Source organism: Eubalaena glacialis, chromosome 9 (assembly GCF_028564815.1).
Source record: "Eubalaena glacialis isolate mEubGla1 chromosome 9, mEubGla1.1.hap2.+ XY, whole genome shotgun sequence".
Classification (NCBI taxonomy): domain Eukaryota; kingdom Metazoa; phylum Chordata; class Mammalia; order Artiodactyla; family Balaenidae; genus Eubalaena; species Eubalaena glacialis.
Window position 1 is genome coordinate 3164958 of NC_083724.1, and position 22076 is coordinate 3187033.

General features: G+C 56.8%; 1 protein-coding gene across 5 annotated transcripts in view; it reads right to left on the reverse strand.

The window, feature by feature from the left end:
- Nucleotides 1–5151: 5151 nt before the first annotated feature.
- VAV2 (vav guanine nucleotide exchange factor 2) overlaps nt 5152–22076 on the reverse strand; it is a 181000-nt gene continuing 164075 nt past the window's right edge. The window contains exons 18-28 of one of the 5 annotated variants that reach the window (XM_061199637.1): nt 21586–21602; nt 20696–20717; nt 19565–19692; nt 18159–18233; nt 16830–16882; nt 15412–15528; nt 12704–12791; nt 11489–11612; nt 10597–10683; nt 9395–9552; nt 5152–5292 (exon numbers count right to left, since the gene is read on the reverse strand). In XM_061199637.1, coding sequence (XP_061055620.1) covers nt 5245–5292; nt 9395–9552; nt 10597–10683; nt 11489–11612; nt 12704–12791; nt 15412–15528; nt 16830–16882; nt 18159–18233; nt 19565–19692; nt 20696–20717; nt 21586–21602 — 917 coding nt within the window. In that variant the 3' untranslated portion in view covers nt 5152–5244. The remainder of the gene's footprint in view (nt 5293–9394; nt 9553–10596; nt 10684–11488; nt 11613–12703; nt 12792–15411; nt 15529–16829; nt 16883–18158; nt 18234–19564; nt 19693–20695; nt 20718–21585; nt 21603–22076) is intronic. The other 4 variants (XM_061199641.1, XM_061199638.1, XM_061199640.1 and 1 more) reach the window with 4 other exon arrangements.

Here is a 22076-nt window from a genome sequence, read left to right on the forward strand (position 1 = left end):
TCCACGTCCTAATGTCCGGCACCTGTGACCACGTCACCTCTCATGGCAAAAGAGACTTTGCAGATGTGATGACAGTGAAGGACCTTGAGATGGATTATGTGGGTGGGACCCATCTGATCACGTGTCCTTAAAAGTGGAGAACCTTTCCCAGCTGTGGTCAGAGGAAGACAGAGAGACGTGACCACAGAAGGGTCGGATATACAACCCTGCTGGCTTTGAAGACGGAGGAAGGGGTTATGGCCCAGGGAATGCAGACGGCTTCTAGAAGCCGGAAAGGCCAGGGACAGATTCTCCCCTAAAGCCTCCAGAAAGGAACACCTCCGTGCAGGAATCAAGGAACACCTTGATTTCAGCCCAGGCGGACCTGTGTGGGGCTTCTATAACCCACGGAACCCTAAGACGACAGCGTGTGCTGGTAATTTGTCATGGCAGCAACAGAAAACCAATCCCCCTACACACCGCCGGAAACAGACCCCAAGCCTCTTCTTTTCAGGCAGTGTCCATCACCTCTATAATTAGCCGTGATGAAATTGGACTATTTTCTCTTCCCTACCCTTCCTCTCTCATCGCCATCCAGCTTTAGTTCGTTATCTTTTCTTTCTTAGTGTTTATCTTTATGCTGTTAAGTATACTTACACCTCTATTAGTTTTCAGGTTTCAAGACCAGGTCTTGACTTCTACCTGGAAAAGATGAGAAAACCAGTGCACCTATGCTGCCTCTCACCTCCTGTCTTTTTCCTCTTCCCAGCGCTTCCCTGAAATCGTTTTGACATTCGTTCTCTCTTGGGACAGGGTTTAGAATCGTTATACTAGGTTCTGAAACCAAATCTTCACCTTGTCTGAGACGTGTTCCTGCAGATAGAGGTTCAACATCCCCCCGATCCTGTGGTGCGGCTCTCCCACTCCTCCGGCTCCAGGGTGGCCTCCCGTCATTTCTGTAAGCAGCGCTCCCACGCAGAACAATCCCTGAGATGCTGAGGGTTGGAAGTGGCCTACTTGCTGCCTTACATTTAGACCTTGTGAGCACGAAGCCTTGGGCACACTGACGGGCTGAGGTCTAGGGCAAGCCCAAGCTGTTCTCCCGGTTAAGGCACTTGATATTTTGCTTGCTGCCCAATGGATTTTATTTTCTCTTTGAAGCCCAAGGTTAACCATTCTGTGTTAATTCATTCTTTTATTTCTGGAAAGTTTAAAAAAAACACATTGAAATATTTGTCCTGGTCCGTGATCTTGTTTGTTTGGATCCACGTGTGTTAGAGTTCCCTGGCCTGTGAGGACCTGTGGCTGAGGCCATGCGTGTTAGGATCCCAGGTCCCAACCCCAGGTGGCCCGAGAGCCTGGAAGCCGCCCTGGCCTTGGCTCCCAGCAGCCGCTCTGCTCCAGGGCTCTCCCCTCTGGGATGGGCCCCTTCTCTCAGGCTCAGCCCTGCATTCTGTGTCTTCTAGGGTGTTCCTGTCAGTAGTGGTGGAGTGGCGGGTAGAGGGGTCCACGTCACCTCCGGAAATGGGTTGTTTCCTTCTTTCACCCAGGGAGAGTTTCTCAAACTCTGGACACAAGAGGCCTCCACGGTGGCCCTGCCCAAAGGGAGTCTGTGGTTGTCAGAATCAAGGGGCAGGACACTCAGTGCCCCTAAGAGCCCGCAGGCAGCCAGCCTCAGTGACCGGGAGCGCACGGCTCCCATCTGCTTCCCAGTGTCTGGGGTAACCTCGGGCAGGCAGGCCTGTCCCTGCTGGGCCTCCACCCCGTCCACACGCAGGCCTGGGGCATCCCACCCTTTTCCCATCTGGACCCCGCAGCCGGTGCTGCTGGTGCCCTCCCCAAGGGCCCCCAGCCCCCATGTTCACCCGCAGCTGCCCCTCAGGCCACCACGGCTCTCTGCTCCCCGGCCTGGAGCTTTCTCCAGGGCCGTCCAAGCTCAGGGCAGCTGAGTGCCGGCCCAGGGGCTGGTCAGCGAGGGTCTGGGCCTTTCCATCCCCTACGTGTGGACACGAGAACTCAGAACTAGAGGCTGGTTCTCGGGGAGGCGGTGTGGGAACACCTGGCCTCTCGGGGGACTCAGGCCTGAGAGATTCTCAGAGAGGGGGTGGTCCCCGCATCTGGTTCTCGGGGCACCAGCTTAAGCCAGGCTCTGAGGCTCTGGGTCCTGGAGACCAGGGCTGCGGGCAACCTCCAACACTCTCCAGCTGTGCCACCTCAAACATCTGCAGTCGTCTCCTCGGTCTGTAACAAAAACTGACATCTGCTGAGCACCACGTGTGCGCCAGGCTCCGAGTCTCACTTGACCTTCACCCCCCCAAGGTGGGTCCTGTCGGGTCCCATCTCTGCAGTAACAAGACCCAACGTTCTCCAGGCTGTGCACCCAGCCCAGGTCCCGCATCTGCAGCCCCCGGTGTGGCCAGCAGTGGCCACATGCCCAAGCCCTGGGTAAGGAGAGTAAGGGGAAGTGCTGTGTCAGCTTCTGCATCTGCCCACAGCCTCGATGGCAGCAGCTCTAGCAACCACCTTGGACCATGAGGTGACTATGAGGAGGGAAGTGCATGTTGAAGATGAGGGGAGTCTGGCGGCGGGGGTGAGGGGACCCAAGCCACCCTGGGCCACCGCCTCTGCACTGCTTCCCCGTAAGGGAGAAATAAGTCTCTACCGTACTATTCTGATCTTCTCTACCACAGGCCACAGAGTCACCCTCCGGAGAGATTATTTTTATCTCCAACACGTATATATAAAAAAACATGCTCAGGAGGTGAAGGACATGCCCAAGTGGCAGGGCTGGGGTTTGAATCCCATCCAAACAGAAGACAGTGACACCCGCCTCTGAGAGCTGCTGGAGGGGTCACAGGACGCTGCATAGGAAGCCCGTGACCTGGGCCAGCCTGGAGATGCCTGGTCGGTGGCCTGGCATCATTGTCGCTCCAGACCCCCAGCGCGTGCCCGAGGCCGAGCCCCCCCAAGGCCCATGTCTGCCCCAGGCAACCGCCCCTTGGGGCGACAGTATCCGGATGGGGCAGACCCTTCTGGACACACAGGAATCCAGTCAGTCCCTCCTCCCCAGCATGAAAGGCCAGCCACTCCTGCAGAAAAGAACTCAGGTTTATTTGTGGTAGAAACTGTGGTCTGAAGAAAACCTATTGGCAAATGTACAGTTTGCGTTCTGTTTGGGGTCACCACCAGCTGCGGGACCCCCAGATCCCTGACCCGCATGCGTCGGGCTCCTAAGTGTTCACAGCTAATCTCAGGCCCCAGGTCCGAAGCCCCGCCAGAGGGCGTCCCATCTCCTGCTGCAACCACCCGCATCCCAGCCTGTGCCCGGCCCTCCTCCCCTCCTGCTTCCTGCAGTGCAAAAACTAACCCAACCAAGACAAGCTTCCTAACACACAAAAACAAAGCAGAACAGTAACAAGAACCAGGGTTCTAAATTAGGTTTTCTCAGTGTCCTTCGTTATCACGACGCCTTGTTTCATGATGACCTCAAATATACATTATTTTCTTGCTATTATAAAATCTCTTCCTTATTATCCACAGATATATAATGGGAGTTTTGGAGGAAATAACTACCAACTTTTTTTTCCCTTAAAAAGCAAACAAGCCAAACCAAAACCAAAACGAAACAAAACAAAACCCTAACGACATCAAGAACAGAAACCAAAACTTTTCTGACAACTGTAAATACGAACGGGGCTGGCGGGCTGGTTTTCTCCCCTCCCATCCCGGGCTCACAGCTGGGCCAGCTGCGCCGAGGTCACGTGCAAAGTGCTGGGTGCACCCTGACCAGGATTTGGGTCTGCTCTCTCCGTGGCAAGTTCTTCCTTCCCCCGCTTTGCCCACCGCCCCCAAATACAATCCTGTGACCCTCATTTCCCAAGCCTTTGCTGGCTGCCTTGTCTCTCCTGCCTGCACACGCCCTCGCAGACCCCTCCCCATCTCCTCCCCACGCCAGGATGCTGCTGTGTTGAGCTGAGCCTGGAGATCATGAGGCTGACCTCAGAGGAACCCCAGGGTGCGGTGTGGCCACCAGCGCCCACCCTGGCAGGGGCCGGCCTTGGCAACGCCCGACCTTGTGCAGCTGACCGAAGGGAAAGGGGGACCCACGAAGCCCAGGTTGCACCCGTAGCTTTGGCACGGAACTCGGAAGGGACAGCGTCGCTGGGTCTCATGCGACATCTGGGCAGAGAGAAGAGGGTCCGGCCAAGCCAGCCAGAGGTCAAGGGCCAGGAGGAGTGAGGAGGGCGAGTTCGGGGGCGGAGCTACCCCAAGAGCACTTATTTCGGGCTGGCCGCAGGCCCTGTTTCGTGGGCTGCAAGGGCCCTTGGAAGGAAGACTTGCCAAGGGCTAGAACCGACATCTGTGCAAAGGCTGGGAAGACCCTCAGGGACCCGTTGCGGGACACGGGACACCCAGAGGGCCCGCCTGCTTGGGAGCGGTGGCGGGGGGCTTCCTTCTGGATAGGAATGTGAGCAGCAGGGACCAAGCAAGCGGAAAACCGCCTTTGCTTCCCGCCCACGTCAGGGCTGACAAACGATGCATCCACCTGGCAGCAGGACAGGACAGACACACACCAAGGACTCAGGGCAAAGGACAGTACCACTGACTGGGGAGCAGGGTCGGCAGCTTCAAGGTTCCCAAGGCTCCCTCCCGAGAGAGCGGCCACCCTGGGGTCTCTGCACACCCCTGGTGCAGAGGGACAGAAGGGGGCCGAGGGGCTGCACGGGCCCTGGCGATGCTCTCTCCCTCTGTCCCCAAGCACAGCAGCCTGGCTCTGGTCCCTTCCGCCTCCCCCTGGGAGAAGCAGGATGCAGCAGGGCTGAGGGTCCAGAGGCTTAGCAGAAGGGACCAAGGGGAAGGTCCCCAGCCCTCCCTGGGACAGCATGTGCCATTCAAACCTAAGCTCCTGAGGGCCATCTCGACAGGACAAGGGCAAGGTGAGCTCTGGCCTCAGCTGTCACCCAGAGCCTGGCTCGGGATGCCACAGGCGCTCCCTCTCCTCAGCACTCTGGTGGTGGCAGCCAAGCAGGGCTGGCCCAGATTTCCTGTATGTACAAGTGGCGTACCCAGGACAGGCCACCAAGGGCAGGCTGATGGTGGGACGGATCACATGTAGGATTCTGAAAACCCTCCCCATCCCCATGGGCTGTTGAAGACTGGAAGGTTGGCGGGCATTTCCCCTCTGAGTCTCAGAGCTGGAGACAGACTTCAGCACTGGAGCGACTCTTCCAAGAAAATCCGCGAGTCCTGTCCGCATTCTCGCTGTCACTGGATGCCCTCTTCTTCTACGTACGTTGAAGGAAACCAGCCAATCTGAGAAAGATGGCAGACACGTTAAGTGTGTGTGAAGGGTGAGGGCAAGTGGAGGTTTGTGGAGGTGGGCGATTCTTTAAAAGGCTGGCGTTCTAAGGCAGGCCCACCCCCGAGAGAGGCCCTGGAGAAGAGGCAGAGAGCCTAGTGGAGCCGAGGCCCAGGAGTAGGGGTGACCCTGAAATGCACCAGCCCAGAGCAGTTCAAGACGACCTGCCCACCAACTAACTGCCAGCCAGAAAAAAATTAAATCCTCTCTGGAGGAAAATAACATCATCCGGAGCCTCTATGGTGTTTCATACGCAAGCTCAGCATTTAATCAGGAACAAGTGACAGAAACTAAGAGAAAATGCAGACAGCAGAAACCAATCTACAGGTCATCCAGATATTGGGGTCATCCATCAGGAAACGTAAGTAACTCTAACCTGTCTGTTTCAGAAAACTGATGAAAAAGCAGAAAATTTTCCCGGAGAACTGAAATCAGAAATCAAATAGAAATCCTAGAACTGAAAAATATAATGACTGAAGTTAAGAGCAGATTAGACAAAGCAGAAAAGAAGACTAATATTAAACTGGAAGATAAGTCAATAAAAAATAATGAGATGGAAAACCAGAGAAAATGGATGAAACACACATAAAACGGTAAAAATAATATGTGGGCCATGGTGAACAAGATCTACCATCCATGTGAACAGATCCCCAGGAGAAAAGAGAGAAAATGGAGCAGATACACTATCTGAAGAAATTTCCAAAACTGATGTAGGACATCAAACCACACATTCAAAAAAATCTCTGCAAATCTCAAACAGAATGAATACAGAGAAAACCATACATAGGCACAGTATAGTAAAACTGATGAAAAACAAAGACTTTTTTCACATGGAGCCCAGTGGGGAGTAGTGCAGACACTTCCTCCAAAGGAATCACCCACCATAAGAATGCTGATGGACTTTTCTACAGAAATGATGGAAGCCTGGTGACAATAGAATGACATCCTCGAAGTGCTGAAATAAAAGATCTGCCAGCCTAGAATTCTAAACCCAGTAAAAAATACCCTTCAAAAATGAACTCAATAAAATGGCTCACAAAAAGGAAGCAGGTCTCATTGGAGAGATGACTGATTGCTGGGGGAGAATGACCAAGCGGAGAAGAGAAAGCTTTTCCTTACAGTAGAATGCCCACTAATAAGTGTATAAAAAAAGATAGAAAATCACTATTCTCCACCATGATAGAAATAACTGAATAGGCAAAATTCATCAATGAATGATAAAACTAGTAGGTGAAAGTTTGATGAGGAACAGCCTGTTTATCTGATTTCAAAGTATTACCCTGCACATTACTTATTAATTACAGTAAATTCAGAGTGGAGAAACTTGGCAGACACCACCTTAACCAAGTGATCAAAGTTAATGTCACGATAATGGGGCAAACTGACATCATAAACTTCTTGAAAGGACTCTACAGCACTGAAAAAGAGAAAACATCCCCATTGTGGTGTTCCCACCAAAAAATACAACCTCAGTCTAATCATGAAGAAATATCAAAGAAACCTAAATTGAGGGATAGCCTACAAAAATAACTGGCCCATACTCTCCACATTGTCAAAGTCATGTAAGACAGAGAAAAGCTGAAGAACTGTCCCAGATTAAAGAGAGTTGAGGGTCATGGCAAGTAAATGCAATTCATGATCTAGGACCAGGGGAAAATAACTAGAGAAGACACTATTGGGACAGTTGTGAAATCTGAATATGGACTGGGGAGTAGATAATTATAGCAAAGGGAAATGTCCTTGATCTTAAGAAATACACACTACAGTTCTTTAAGGGTAAAGCGCTATGATTTCTGCAATTGATTTCCAAATGGTTTAGAGAAAAATAAGTGTACACACACCCACACTTACAGAGAGAGAGAGAGAGAATGCAAATGAGAAACCAAATGAACAAACCATTCTTAATTGGTAAATTTGGGCATATGGGAGTTTTTGTAGGACTGCAACTTTTCTTTAAATTTGAAATTGTATCAAAATAAATTACAAACATTTTATAATGAAAACATTTAAAAAAGAAAGTGAAAGAAAGATGTGTTCAGATCCAACAAAAACTGAGAATCTGTAAGTAGCAGACTTGCACTAAAAATCATACTAAGAGGGAACTTCAAGCACCAGGAATGTGGTTTTGATTGTATGTATAACAATGCAGAAAGAAATGAGGAACCCTGGGAAAGGTAAAGAGGTAAATATATGGGCTTCCCTGGTGGCGCAGTGGTTGAGAATCCGCCTGCCAATGCAGGGGACACAGGTTCGAGCCCTGGTCTGGGAAGATCCCACATGCCGCGGAGCAGCTGGGCCCGTGAGCCACAACTACTGAGCCTGCGCGTCTGGAGCCTGTGCTCCGCAGAAGAGAGGCCGCGACAGTGAGAGGCCCGCGCACCGCGATAAAGAGTGGCCCCCACTTGCCGCAACTAGAGAAAGCCCTAGCACAGAAACGAAGACCCGACACAGCCATAAATAAATAAATAAATAAATAAATAAAATTAAAAAAAAAATCTAAATGAAAATTAACTGCTTAAAACAAAAATAATGTCTTATGGGGTTAAAAAATGTCAAATTAAGAAACATGACAACACTCGCCCAAAAGTTGGAAGGAAAATGAATATAGTCAAAGGGCGTCAGGTCCTTGCATTGTCTGGTAAGTAGTGAAAGTACTAATTTAAGGTGGTCTGTCAGAAATCAAAGTGCACATTGAACCTCTAAGGTAACCACTTAAGTAACAGGGAAAGAATGTGTAACTAACAAACTAAGCAAGGGGGGTGAGAAGTGGAAGAGAAAAATTGATTAATCCAAAAGTCGGAAAGAAAGGACAACAAAGAAGGAATAGATGTGAAAAATAGAAAATAAACAGATGATGCATTTAAACCTAAATATCTCAGTAATTACATTAAATGTAAATGGACTACCTATACTAATCAAAAGATCAAGACTGTCAGATCAGACTGGCTTGTAAAAGTCCATTTATAATAAGATTTTATCATCTAACTATCTTAAATATAAGAATACAGCAAAGCTGAAAGTAATACAAGAAAGAAGAAAGTATGCCATGCAAAACACTAATTCCCTCAAAAAGCTGGTGTCTCTCAAACAGCAGGTAAAGCAGACTTCACAGCAAGAAGAACTGCGACATTTCATAACAGGATTAAAGTATCAACAATAGGAATATCTAGCAACACTCTAAACTGGTGGTTCTAAAACTGAACTCTGCATCGAAATCACCTGGGAAACTGGCTGACTTCATGACTGGGGTGAGGGCCCAGCTCCAGGCGCCTCTTGGCACTTTTGAGAGCTAGCAGTCCCAGCCCTCCAGGTCGACTGCCTAGGACTCAGTGGCCTCACACTTCTGAAGGGCTGTCAGATGGAAAAAGGATCAGACCCAAGGGCCTCCAAGGTGGAGGCAGACCAGTTCCTTCCACCTGGCAATGGAATGGTAAGTGATGGGAGCCAAGTCTGTGGGCAGCTGCAGCCCCTGCAAAAACTGGACGTTTCCTAATCGGTGCTTTGTGGAGCCCAGGCACCCTGTCGGGTGACTGCCAATGGAAATGGTCGAAGCCAGGGGGTCCAGACAGGGTACCAGGATAAGGAGCCATGGGGTTTCAGAATCGCTGGCTGGCTGGGGACACTGTGTGTCCCTTCCCATCTCACCAAGGTGTAAATGGGGTCTTATGGAATGGCAGGAGCCCAGTGAGAACATCCGGCCCTACCCTCAGTCCTGCAGCCTCCCGGCCTGCAAAGAGGGTTGCGCACGTGCAAGGGACTTAAAGACTGCACCCAACATCTGTCCCCTGCCGTTTCCACAACGGACCATAGAATAGGACCAAGCACAGATACAGGGTCAGACAGGCCGGGGTCCAGATCTGAGCCACGAAGTCGCTTCCTCACTGTGACCTTGGCTCACGGAGCCTGGGGACACCCAACCTCTTGGGCGCAGTCAGAGGGCACAGGGTCGGGGCAAGGTGGTGCTGCGGTGGCAGCCTGCCAGAGCCCCACCTTCCCGAGCACCGCAGGGAGGTGGAGTCCCCGTGGGGCCCAGGAGCCGGGGCCGGTCCCACTCACCCGGCCGTTGGTCTCGCCCTTCCACCAGCCCTGGTCCCCACCGATGCGGCTGTAGATCTTCACCACGTCGCCTTCTCGCAGCGAGAGCTCCCGCAGGTCCCGGGCAGCGAAGTTGTACCTGGCCACGGCCGTGCCGATGACGCGGGGCGTGAACACTGCTGAGGGGGAGATGGGCGGCGTCACACAGCTGCCGGGCGGGGCGGCCAGGGCTGAGGGTCCTTCGGGCCGAGCTGGGTCTCTCCCTCGGGGCCCAGCCCTGTGCCCCCAGAGGAGCCCATCGAGCGGAAAGGCTCTGGCGGGACAGACCAGGCTCCAATCCCAGGGCCCCTCGCTCCTCTGTGGGCGCCCCAACTTGGGGGCACGTGGTCCATCCGAGCTCCACCGTGATGAAGTCAGAGCTTCACCACCCCACTGGGGGCCGTCACGGGCGGCGAGCGTGCTCGTGGGGATACGAGCAGATGCCGGCGCTCTGTCACAGCTCCCTCGGGGCCTTCCCCCGTGTGCCCAGGGCCTGGGCATCATCAGATGGCCAGTGGACAGCTGAGTGACCGCTGCCCAGCTCCCAGCCTTCACTCTGACTAAGTGCCTGGAATTGGACCCCAGGGTACTGGTGCCCGACTTCCCTCATGTCCCCAACTCCAGAGCCCACACCAAACTGGAAAGCCGGTTGGACCAGCTTGGCCCGGGACCCAGGAGTCCTGATGGACAGATGACAATGGCCCGTGATGGGAGGGGCAACACATGCAGCTGCTGGGGAGGGCTCTGACTCTGGCAGTAGAGGGCCGTGCGGTCAAGGCCAGTCGAGACCTGTCCCCCTGCACCCAAGCCCCACAAGTCCTCCTTACTGTCGCCGAGTGGGGCCCGCCCCGGGGCTGCTCCCACCTTCACCCTGAGGGGTCGCCCGGCTGTTTGCTGCTGCCAGACGCAAAGCTCCCGGGGAGCAACGGGGGGCAGTGGCTGATGAGCTGGAGAGGGGTCATGGGGGTGAGCATGGCAGGGGTGAGGGCAGCGCCAGGCCGGACTGTGTCTGCAGGAGCTGCAGCAGCCACCCCCACCCCCGTCCCCCCGCCGCTCCCCTCCGCACACCCCCGCCCCGCCCCGCCCAGGCTGCAGGCAGCTGCGGACACTTTCAGGCCGGGGCCGTGGCCTGCCAGGCAGCTGGCGGCAGGCCGGGCCCCCCACGCCCCAAGCAGCAGCGGTACCTGACCAGAAGGGCGCGGAGGAGCCCTGAGAAGCAAGGCTGAAGCCCTGAGGACTGAGAAAAGAAAAGTTGTAGGAAGCGCAGGAAGCTGCAAAGAGGCGAGAGAGACTGTGAAAGGGGGGCCGGGGGAGCATCCACACGCTGTCACAGGCGCGGTCACAGGCGGCGGGGATGGGGGCCCAGGCCCCGCCCAGGGCACCAGGAGGGCAGCGGGACGGCGCGGGCCTCGGGACCCACCCGGGCACGGGTGCAGCTGCCCTCGCTCCACCTCCTGCACCTGTTTCCTGGGCCACCTCCTCCCAGTGGGCGGGCTCGCGCAAGGATACAGGAAACTATTCGTGCAGAGCCCAGCCCCTCGACCGGCACACAGTAGGTGCTCACTAAAGGCCCGTCGTCCCTCTCCTGGCCTGCTCTGCCCAGGTGGGACCCGAGGTCCTGCGGGCCCCTGCAGCTGGAAGAAGTGGGGTGGCTCCGAGACAGAGCCCTGGGCCAGATGCCAAACACTCTGGACCCACCCTGCCCCTCCCCCCAGCTGGCCCCCATCTGCGCTATGGAGCCCCATCTGCAAACAGAGGTACTGGCTCTGGCTCCCTCGCAGCTGGGGTCCCTGGGCGGGGGGGATGCTGGGGCACAGGGACGGATTTGAGGACAGAAGGGACCTGCCCTGTTCCCTCCCCACTCTGACCTCCAGGCAGAGGTACCAAAACTCGGAGCAGCAGTTCAGAGCTGGCGCTCCCCACCTGTCACATGGGGCCGCCCTGGCACCCGGGCTCAGGGGGTGCTGGTGAAGGGCTGGGGGGCCTGGGCCACTGCTCCCCGGGGTGGGAATAGGGAAGGGGCTCCTGGCCGAGGTCAGTGCAGCCCACCGGAAGCCTTCCGCGCACGGGTGTTACCTGGGGACCGGCTGGAGGCCCTAGAGGCCACGCGTTCCCGTGACTTGTATGGGTACTTGAGTGTGGTGTCCAGCTGCTTGAAGCTCTCCTTGAGCGAGTGGCACTGGTAGTACTCTACCAACTCCTGCAAGACGCGCACACTCACTGCTACCTCCGCCTCCAGGCAGTCCTCCCAGGCGCCCTGCCCTCCCTCTCCCACCTCCCCAGGTCCTCACAGGGGACTCATCTCCTTGACCCCTGAAAACTACCCCTCCTCCTCGCTGCCCCTCCTAGCACCCAAACTGGGGGCAGGGTGGTCAGTATCGCAAACTTTTGATCCCGCAATTTCTCTCCCAAAAGTTTCTAAGGGAAGAGTCAGGGAAGAAGGCCGGGATTGATGGACACAAATGCTCCCTGCAACACTCTTCGTAATGGAGAAAAACTCGAAACGCCCACACGTCCAACACCAGGGAAGTGCCTCGAGAAATCCCAGCATATCCACGTGACCGAATGCCACGCGGCTACAGTGGGGCAGGAAGAGGGTGGTCCCCCTGGTGAGCATTCATTGTGTTGAGAGGTAAACTAAGAGTTGGGTCCCGTGTGGCCAGGGGCTTTGTTTGAAAAAGGAACCTATAAACCACACCTAGGCTCTACTGAGAGGCGGTGGGGACTCACCCTGAGACAAGAACATCAGGTTTGGGGGCAGATTGTGGATACTCTCTGTTTTACTGGGTGTGTTTCTGCGGCCGCAGTGGGCAGTCTAAGAGCTCAAATGCTCCAGTTAGATGTTCTCCATGCACGGAACACGCGTAATTTAGCAAAGAAACACCAGGTCCAACTTTAAAATCATTTTAAGAAGGACTATGCCTTTTGTGGCTTTCTGGCTGGGCTGGGACAGCTGGGGGTAGGGGCGTTGGAAGCGAATGGGCTGCGTGATGCTGGTGGCCCTACTGTCCACCACGGGGTTTGGGGGACAGAAGTCTGACTCGGGGGGCTGCGACGAGGCCCTACCTGTCCCAAGGTGCCCTACAATCCAGTTTCCCTGGATCTTTCCCACACTGGGAAGACCCTCCTCCCCGGGGAGAGGGGGACCCCTGCTGGGCTCTCCCCCTCTGCAAGCCCGGCCTGCAGGAGTGGGTGCAGGGGGCCGCTCCTCCTCGGCGTGGCTGCGGTGGGAGACCTGGGTCCTCCTCCCACCCTCGGGGATGGGCCGGCGGGAGCTGCGGGATCACGTACCAAGAGGCTTTCAAATTTCTTGGCTTCTGTGATGTGCACCCAGCTGTCCTTCTCCACCACTTTAATGTGCTTCACCTCGTCATTGAACCTGGGCAAAGCACACGGGAGCGCCGGTCACTACGCAAGCCACACGGCCCCTGGCCCCCCAGGGGTCCAGGCTTATTGTATGTTTGCTGAGCAAAGACCCTGGCCCTCGGCCCACACCTCCTGCTCCTATGGCTGCAACGTCTCCCCCCCGCCCCAGCCGGGGCCTGTCTCCTACTGCTTGTCCATCCATCCATCCATCAGGCCACCCGTCTGAAGCCCAAACTCCCAGGTCAGCCAAGGCCTCAGGCCCCGAAGCTCCACTCCACTCCTCCAACCAGTGCCACTGCGATGTCCTGTCCCGGATTCCGCTTGTTCTCTGCACTCGGGACGTCCCCCTCCCCATTTCCCCATCACCTGGTGAGGCTTTCACAGCGTGGTTTGTAAGTCAGAGGTGTGACCTTGGCCTGTGAGGCCCGAAGGGAGCAGCCTCAGCCCAGCTGTGACACCATCTCCTAAGGTTCTCCGCCTCTGCACCCTCACCCCAGCTGGCCGGAGGAGCTCTTCCTCAGACACGCCAAGCACAAGCCTGCCAGGCCCTGGCACTGGCTGTCCCCTCGGCCCAGAATGCTCACCCTTCCGCCACCCTCACGACCCTGCCTTGTGTCCCAGGTCTCAGTTCAAATGCGGCCTCGTTGGAGAGCGCATACCCCTTGCCTCCGAATCACAAAGCCACACAAAGACATCACAAGTAAAGAAAACGACATGCCGATATCCCCTATGACGACAGAGGCACAAATCCTCAACACGCTCTCTCCATATGCACATCTATACACACCAACATATCAAAAGGACTTTGCACCACGGTCAAATGGGACATGCCAGGAATGCAAGGTTGGTTTAACATCCGGAAACCAGTTAATGGAATAAACAGCTGTTAAATAAGCAACAGCCCAGCTGGCCAGCCTCCTCTCCCGTGGGGCCTTGGAGACACCCACCACTCTGTTTCTCCTGGATTCAAAGTGAGCTTAGCATGCTCAACCCCACCCCAGCTCCTTGGACAAGACCTGTCTGAGCCCCACTCCAGAATCCTGCGGGCCAGGCACCCAGAAGGTGCTCCATGAAGTCCTATCAGGCGAGAGACGCCTCTGCCACTTCACTGCTTGGTGCTGCCCCAGTCTCTGCCACAGACCTGCCAGCACGCCTCACGCACCGCTTATCTCCCAGGGCCCTACTGAGACTCTCACCGCGGGAGGCCCCAGCTACACCGGGTCACACACCTTACGATGCTCCCACCACCCACGGCAGGTACCGCTGATCTCTGTTTGAGAGCAAGTCCTGTGTACCAGGTGACCCAGGTTGTGTCCAGCTGACATTCACTAGACATCTGTCACTTTCAAGGCTGCAGGTGTTCTTTGGTTTTTGTATTTTAGAAAAGCCAGCACATTTGTTTCAGGCCCAAACATTAGTGGGGCCTCTTGGAAAGCCCGTGGGGACCGTGGCAGTTTGTCCACCTAGGTGGGGGGTCTCGTCCTCAGTTCTGGCTCCTCCTAGTTGCCCAGATCCTGACCCCTCCACCACTACCACCCCAGGGGTCCTCCAACAGCCATTCCGTACAGTGGGACCCTGCCCTGGATGACCAGGGGATGACCACCTGCAGGCCTCCCAGTAATGGAAGAAGGGGATGGGGGTACGTTCACGCACGTGCACACGTGCAGGCATGCTGGCCAGTGGCAGGTGCTCAGGCCAGGACCGGCACCCTGCTGCTGGGGCGCTCATGCCCTCGGCCCCCACTGGGCACAGATGTAGAGGAAGCTGATGCAGGGGGCGGGAGAACAAAAGCTGAGATGGAAAGATGGGAGTGGGCTGTGTGCTCAGGACCTGGGTGCGGCCCCACTGAGCCCGGCTCCCGTCCGCCCCTAACGGCCAGAGGCGCTCCTGCATCCTACCAAGAGGGCCTCTCTGCTCCCTCGCGTTGGCTTCTGTGACTCGATACCAGAAGCACCCAGGCGGTGACTCTGTGGCCGTCCGGTGGCCCGGTCACTGGGCCTGCCCACCCCAGCACCCACCCAGCAGACCCGAGGGGGCCTTCCCTGGACACAGGCCACCCTGCTTGGGGCTCTTGACCCCATCAAGGTCACGGCAAACCAGAACCCTCTATTCACCGGCCTGAGACTCCTGTCCAGTGTGTGTTCTATGCCGATGGTGACCAACAACCAATCAGATTCTGTCTCTTGAGGAGGAGACAGAAGACCCACAAGGGGGCAGAGTCTGAGAAGGAGGACCCCAGCCCGAAGGCCACGGGCTGAAGCCCCGAGCTGGCAGCAGCGTGACTGCCCGTGTTCTCCAAGGCCACCTGTGGGGCCGCTGGAAGTCCCTGACCTCTCACCATAGGTCTGTCCCCGTCCCTGAGCTCCTCTGGTCCCCACCACCTGAAAAACGCCAGACCAAGCCCACGGGGCAGCTTCGGGCAGAGCTGACGGCAGGCCGGGATCACTCACGATTGTCCCGGGCCAGGTGCATTGTGCAGACCCGCTGACGCCCTTTCATCTCAAAAGTGCCCTGGCGTGGGCAACGCAACCCAAGGCCACACCCAACAAGCCCAGAATCCGGAGGGGATGTGGGCTCCTTGGTTCAGAACGGCATGGGGGGAGGGGTCTCTCTGAGCCCCAGCCTCCACGTACTTGATGCTTATGGCAAAGCGCTCGGCCTCGGCCGGCCGCTCCCTGATTAGGTAGGTCCCGCTGGCGTGGGATTTGAGCAGGTTGTCGGTCTGCTGCCTTTCCATGTTGCCGGCAAACCTGGAGCAGAGGGGGAAACGGGGGCTGTTCACTGACATGTCTCTAATCTGCTGAAGAGCCTATTGGGACGCGAGGCCACGCCCCCAACAGGAGGGGCGAGCGGTGGGCGGGGTCTGGAGGAGACGCGCGGGGTGGAGGGGGGGGGGCATCCGCGTGCCAGCTCCCGCACAGGGAAGGTGGCTGGGGGAGAGATAAGGACCCCAAACAGGCCCTAGCCAGTCCACCGCGGCCTCCACCCTCCAGACCCTGGGCCTGCAAGAGGCGTTCAGGGTAACAGACATTAGATCAAATTTCCTTTCCAAGTTGTCACTGTTTAATAAGCAGTAATAAACACAAACTGCTCATGTGGGGTTTTGTTTTGTGTCCTAACATACTGGAGACCATCAGCATCTCCATGGGTGGGTTTCCGACACACTGACTGAAAGCTTTTCTCGCCAGCTCTATGGAAATGAAGCCCACCCCGACCTCCAGCCTCAAGAACAAAGCCTGACCCCATTTGCACCTCCCTGTCGGGCTGAATTGGGACTTTTGTAAACAGATTCATTAGAAAATTAAAGTTCAGTGTGTTACTCCATCAAGTGAAAATCACAGCTTAAGTCCCCCACCCTCCACATTAGACCCAAATGCAGGGTGAACAGCATACCGGAACAGACCCAGGGGTCTCAGAGACCCGGATCGGGCGGTGCCGGGGAGGCCAGGGACACCGAGGGTGCAGGCACATCACACCACTGGGCACAGGGGTCCCGGGGTGGCTTCAGGGATCAACCCCAAACCGAAATCCACAAGGGCAGACCCTCCGGGGGTTGAGCGGCCCACTGCTCTGGGGCTGCCACAGGGCGAGCTTCTGCAGGGCCATGGTCACTGAGGGCAGTCATTCTTCCAGGCAGCCGGTGAGCCAGCCGGCAGAGTGATAAAAGCTGGACCCGAGGCCGACCTGCATCTGAGACTCATACCTACCACGTCACCTCCACGTTTTATTCATCAAACAGCCCCACTGCTCTCATCAAGCCCGTATGAGCAAATACAATTATAATTTTGGCCTTAAATATACCTCCTTCTATATACTGATATTTTAGACAAGGCTCAAGTAAGATCACATTTTACAAAGGGTTTCGTTCTTCCAAATGTTAGAACCTGATGATCTGTTTACAGACGGGGAAACAGCGGCCTCGGGGTAGAGAAGACTCCCCGGGGCTCCCAGTGATTCAGAGCTGAGGAGGGGAGAAGGGGGCCGCGTGCAGCCGGGCTCAGCCGCCCTGGAGACACGAGAGGCAGCCTGGGGCCCCCGCTGATCTACTCACCAGGGGTACGCGGTGTAGTCCATATCCCGGGACGGCGGCCGGCTGATGGGCGGCTGGCAGGAGAGAACATTCGGGTTGGTGTGTCCCCAGGGACTGTCCACAGAGCGGGGCCCAGCGACGTCCTATCATCAATGACCCCGGGGGCCCAGCACTGGCTACCAGGACGTCTGTGGACTTAGGCCCAGAGCCACTGGCCTGGGAGGTCCCTGAGGGGAGCAGCCAGGACTCACCATCTCTGAGTAGATGCTCAGTGGGTTTGATCGAATGAATGATTGACTGATTGACCGAATGAATGGATAGCATCCAGCTAACAGTGCAGTGTGAGGAGGAAGAGAGCAACCTGAAGGCGGCTGCAACTGCTCAGCAGTGGACAGCAGCACACCCTATACCTCGCATGCTCTGCAGCAGACGGGCCGCAGCCCCAAGGACAGGCATTGGGCCGGCAGCAGTGCGGTCTGCAGGTGGAGAGCCGCGTCCGCAGCAAACCTTGCGGCTCTCCAGACCCCACGCTGCGCCCTCGCTGGCCTGGCCTCCCCACGCTGGGCCACAGGCTGCGTAGAGCCTCCCAGACTACCTGTCCCCTCCCCACCCCATTCACCATGCAGATGGGGAAACTGAGGGCCAGGGCTGGGAAGGGACCCCCCGCCTGCCCCCCCCCCCGCAGGCCACCCAGTGAGTTAGTGACATTTTCTTCCTCTGCTGTCTGGTCCCTTTGACCTGCCAGCAAAGCCTGTCCCAAAATGCTTCCTCCTTCACCTGGGCAATGGCCTGCACAGAAGAGGCAGGCTGGGCAGTGGGGCCAGAGGCCGGGCAGGGCCCGGTAGGTGGACCAGGGCTCCCAGGGGGTCGGGCACCTGCCTCCTGCTCCCTCGGGAGAAGTGTCACTCTCTCACTTTTAGCTTTTTCTTGGGGGGTTGTGGGTGATGCAATTGATGGCTGACAGCTCGATGCCTTTTGTAACAGAGCAGAATTTGCTCCACAGTACTCAGATGAAAGAAATGCCATATTGCCTCTTTTCTAAATACCATAACATCTAGCTCTGAGTCCTTATGTTCGAGGGAGAAGACTTATAAAGTCCCTCCAGTGTAGAGAAAGGCAGCTGGTCTTTGGTCCATTACACCTGCTGCAGAGACGCCCATTTTAGTGTTTTTTAAACAGCCAAGTCCTCCCAAGAGGAGGGATCCCCTGCCCCTTGGCCCTCCATCCCAGCTCCGGGGCCAGCTCACAACGGCCTGAACAAGTCCAGGGCGTCTGGAGTGAGGAGACAGCTCTCAGCACCCACGGCACCCTGGCCACCATGCTCCAGAAGCTTCCATGGGAAGTACTCACCCTTCCATCCACTGGACAGGGCTTCACAGACGAGCTAGGGAAGTAACCTGACTTCCTGGTTTGCACCAACCGACCCTGGGAGAGGACAGATGGTCAGGGCCAGCGGGGCCTGGCCTGGCCAGTGGTGGGGGGAGGGGGGATTGTAGTGCGCACTCAGCTCATCCTGAGGAGGACGAGGGGAGTCCCTGAGAAGCCCATCACAGCATCACCTTCCTGCTGTAACCTCAGCTGACCTCATCACCGTTTGGGGCAGGAAGGTGAGGGGCGCCCCCACTTCACAGATGAGGATACTGAGGCCCAGAGAAGTTACACGGCTTGCTTGGCGCTGGGACTAGAGCCCCCTCTCCTGGCCGCTGTTTCCTCTTATCCACACCGGCCCTTCCCAAACCGTGAGGGGCGTGTGGACCCGGGGGTCTTGATAAAACACAGCACAGCGTGGGAGGGCCTGGGGGCGACTGTTCATTCTCTCCGTTTCCCCCTGCCTGGAAAACCCTCCCAAGGTCTTCCCGGCAGCTCCTCCTCAGCCCCCACTTTCACATCAGCAAAGTGTCTCTGCAAGGCCACCCAAGCCTGATGGCCCTGGTGACAGCTAGGGAGGGGAACAGGGTGGCCGGGGTCAGCGCGGGGCCGACTCTGTACTGCAGACACCTTCTCAGCTCCTGAATCTCCAGTTACATGAGGCCGAGCCGAGTGCGATAAGTTCATAAGTACGTATGTACTGACAAGGACCGCCACACAACAACGACGACGGCAGTACAGGACTTGGTCACTGACGAACACACGCACTAGCATCGGCTCTAAGCAGCTCGCCCTGGTCACCCAGCCTGGGCAAGTGCCCCGGTTTCCTGTGGTGCCACGTGGACCCCGTGGGCTGGGGGGCTTGGGGGATCTCGGAGCAGCACCGATGGCTCCCCTTTCTCAGGCCTCGTCACCAGCACAGCAGGTTTCGTGGCTCAGAACCGTAAACCATCACGTGGACCTGTGTCCGTGTCTGGGCCTCCTGGGGCAGGGCGGTGGGAGCGTCTCGGTCAGGCTGTCCCCCCCAGTGCCGAGCAAGGTGGTGCTGGCCTGGACCGGGGCAGGTGGGGAGCAGGGTGGGCGCGGCACGGCCTGGGCAGAGCCTGGGGGATGTGTGTGTGCAGGACACAACCCAGGCAGGAGGCAGACAGGGAAAGGGCTTGGACGCCAGGAGGAGCATCTCTTCCGCGAGGGGATGCGGCACTCCCTACCACCTCAAGGCAAACACCCCAAGACCCAGGCCCTGCTAACAGCCCACTTCTCTCCACCCTGATGGTCTCGCACCCCAATATCCACCCCTGCCTGGAAATGCAGGACTCTCTGCTTCTACCCTGGGGAGTGGGGAGGGGGTAGCCGGGGGCTGAGACCCTCCCAGGTCCAGGACCCACCTCCCACCACTGAGACTCAGGGTCGCCTCTCAGTAGCTCAATCACATCGCCCGTCTGGAAGGTCAGCACCGGCTTCCCGGGGGGAGCAGGGTTGCCATGGTAATTCTGCACAGCCACCATCTTGGGACCTGCGAAGGACAGGGCAGGAGAGGGCGTGGCTCGGTGACTTCGTCCTGGTGGCAGCCCACCCCAAGTTGACCTTGACCTCCCCGGCCTTCTCAGCCTCTCAGGGCTCTTGGAAGTGGGCCATGGGCCTGTATCGCCCCTCCCTAAATTCTTCCCGTAAGGCTCCCACGTCCCTTTGTTATATATCATAAGTAAACTATTTATGAGATTAACAGATTCAGGGTATCATTGCAGTAATAGCAACTTATTTTTAAAGAACAGTTTACGTGCTGTCATCCAAACACCTTTCGAAACTGTGACTGACAGTCAGCGGCATGGAGCCGGAGACGGGGTATCCATCCTGTTAGAGGCGGGGGCCGGGTCAGCGACCTGCCAAGGCCACACAGCTACTCCGGGGCAGCCCTGGGCTGACGGAGGGGGCCGCCTGAGCCCCCCCCCAAAACTTGTAGGCCTCTCCTAGACCGTGCCCTGCTCTGACCGGCCCAGCCCTGCATGGGCCGCGTCTGCCAGGCCTGGTTCCTGAAGCTGGTGCCCCAGAGGCAGCAGCATGGTTTTGTTTTCATGATTAGGTTGGACTCTGTCCGCAGCTCAGGCTGCCTCACACCTGATGCTTTCAGTTCTCCTGCTACCCAACGCAGAGCAAGAGGGACATGGGGGATGGAGAAAATGGTAAAGTGACAGCAGCAGTGTCCCAAAGTCTGCTCTGCTCGGGGTCTCCGGGCTGCAGCTCAGGGCTTCTACTGGGCTGAAGGGACCCTGACTCTCTGCAGGCTGGGCCCTGTCCCCATGCCTGGCGTTGCGTCATCAAAAACTAAGGAAGCTCCCAGGGGAAGTGGCCGTGGAGGTGGGAGGGAGATGGGGCCGGAGGGCAGCACACACCCTGGGAGCCTGGAGCCGAGAACACTAGGCAAAGGCGGCAGTCACCACAGCCAGGCCCAGGCTCGGCTCCCAGGGTGACCGCTGACAAGGACGATACCAGAGAAGACCCAAGTCCCACAGACTCACCTGGCCCCGCTCCAGAGGTGTCCTGTGAGAGCAAGGACAGAGGATAGTGAGGAGGGAAGGCTGACCAAGCATCTCACACCCCCTGCCCCCCACACCCAGAGAGAAGGGTCTAGGCAGGAAGCGGGGAGGAGGCCACGGACACGTCCTGAATGCCCACAGACATTTGTGATGGTGACAACCAATTTCCCTGTGTGACACGATTCTTACTCACACCCTCCACCTTTGTACCCCTCCGCAGCCCTGGGACATCTGTCCTCTTCCCCTCCCATCCCTTAGCATTAACTCCCACCTCCTCCAGGAAGCCTACCCTGACCACCCCAGCCCAGGGCCTCCCTGCTCAAAGCTTGGGGTTTGTCGTCTCTGTCTGGGACGTGTCCTGCTGCATATACTAAATGTTCTGTCTTTCCTCCTCTTTGAGGGCATCTCTGTAGCCCACGCAGGGCCCAGTAAGAGCCCGTTACGTGCTGGTTAATTTGACTGGACCCCACGGCTGGGGAGAGACACGACGTCCACACCCCATAAGTGAATTCAGTGACTCTGTCCCCAAGTCAGCTAAAGAGAGGGCTCTACGTCCATCAGGATGGGTGGCAGGTGGGCAGACGCCTGTCACAGAGCTGGGCACCCACAGCCGCCAGCAAGCCACTGGGCAGGTGGAACGGGTGGGCAGCCGGGCAGGGGGACAGCTATCAGGGCCCAGGAGGCCATGCACAGGGGCCCATTTCTACTGACGGCCACAAAGGAAAACAAAGGCCCCTCGTGACCAACAGGGGCTCTGCAAGCTGGCCTGGCCCCAGAAGCGTGAGGGCTGTAACGGTTGGGTCTTTCTGGCTCCAGGAACAGGGCGGCGTAGGGTGCAGGGCAGTGGGAAGGGAATGGTTTGGTGGACTCACCAGGTCTGCAGGAGAACCTGAAAAGGAAGCACATCAGGGTCAGAGCCACTGGGCGCGCCTGAGTGTGTGAGCGAGGTGAGCTTCAAGGCCCTTCCTTTCAGACATGGATTATGGACACGCGTGCTTGGTGACCACAAAAATCTCTCAATTACTTCTGATGGCAACTTCTGAGCTCTGGTTTTAGGGGGCCCACGGGAGAACACACACTGGGTATCAGACCCAATGGCAAATAGGTTTTCCTGCATGAGCCAACTCTGCTCCAATGGCAGCAACTGCCTGATCACTGGACGGAACCTGGGCTCAAAGGGAAGATTTCCACAATTGATTAGTGATGCCTGCCGTGGGCAAGTGACGGAAGACGTGGTAGGCGTGCTACTCTATTTGTCAGCACCTTGGACATGGGGCACCTCAGCTCGTCAGATGGAAGGCAAACATTCTAAAGATTCTTTCCGCCTGCCCTGGGGTGACCCAAGGGGAGGACACAGCTCCAG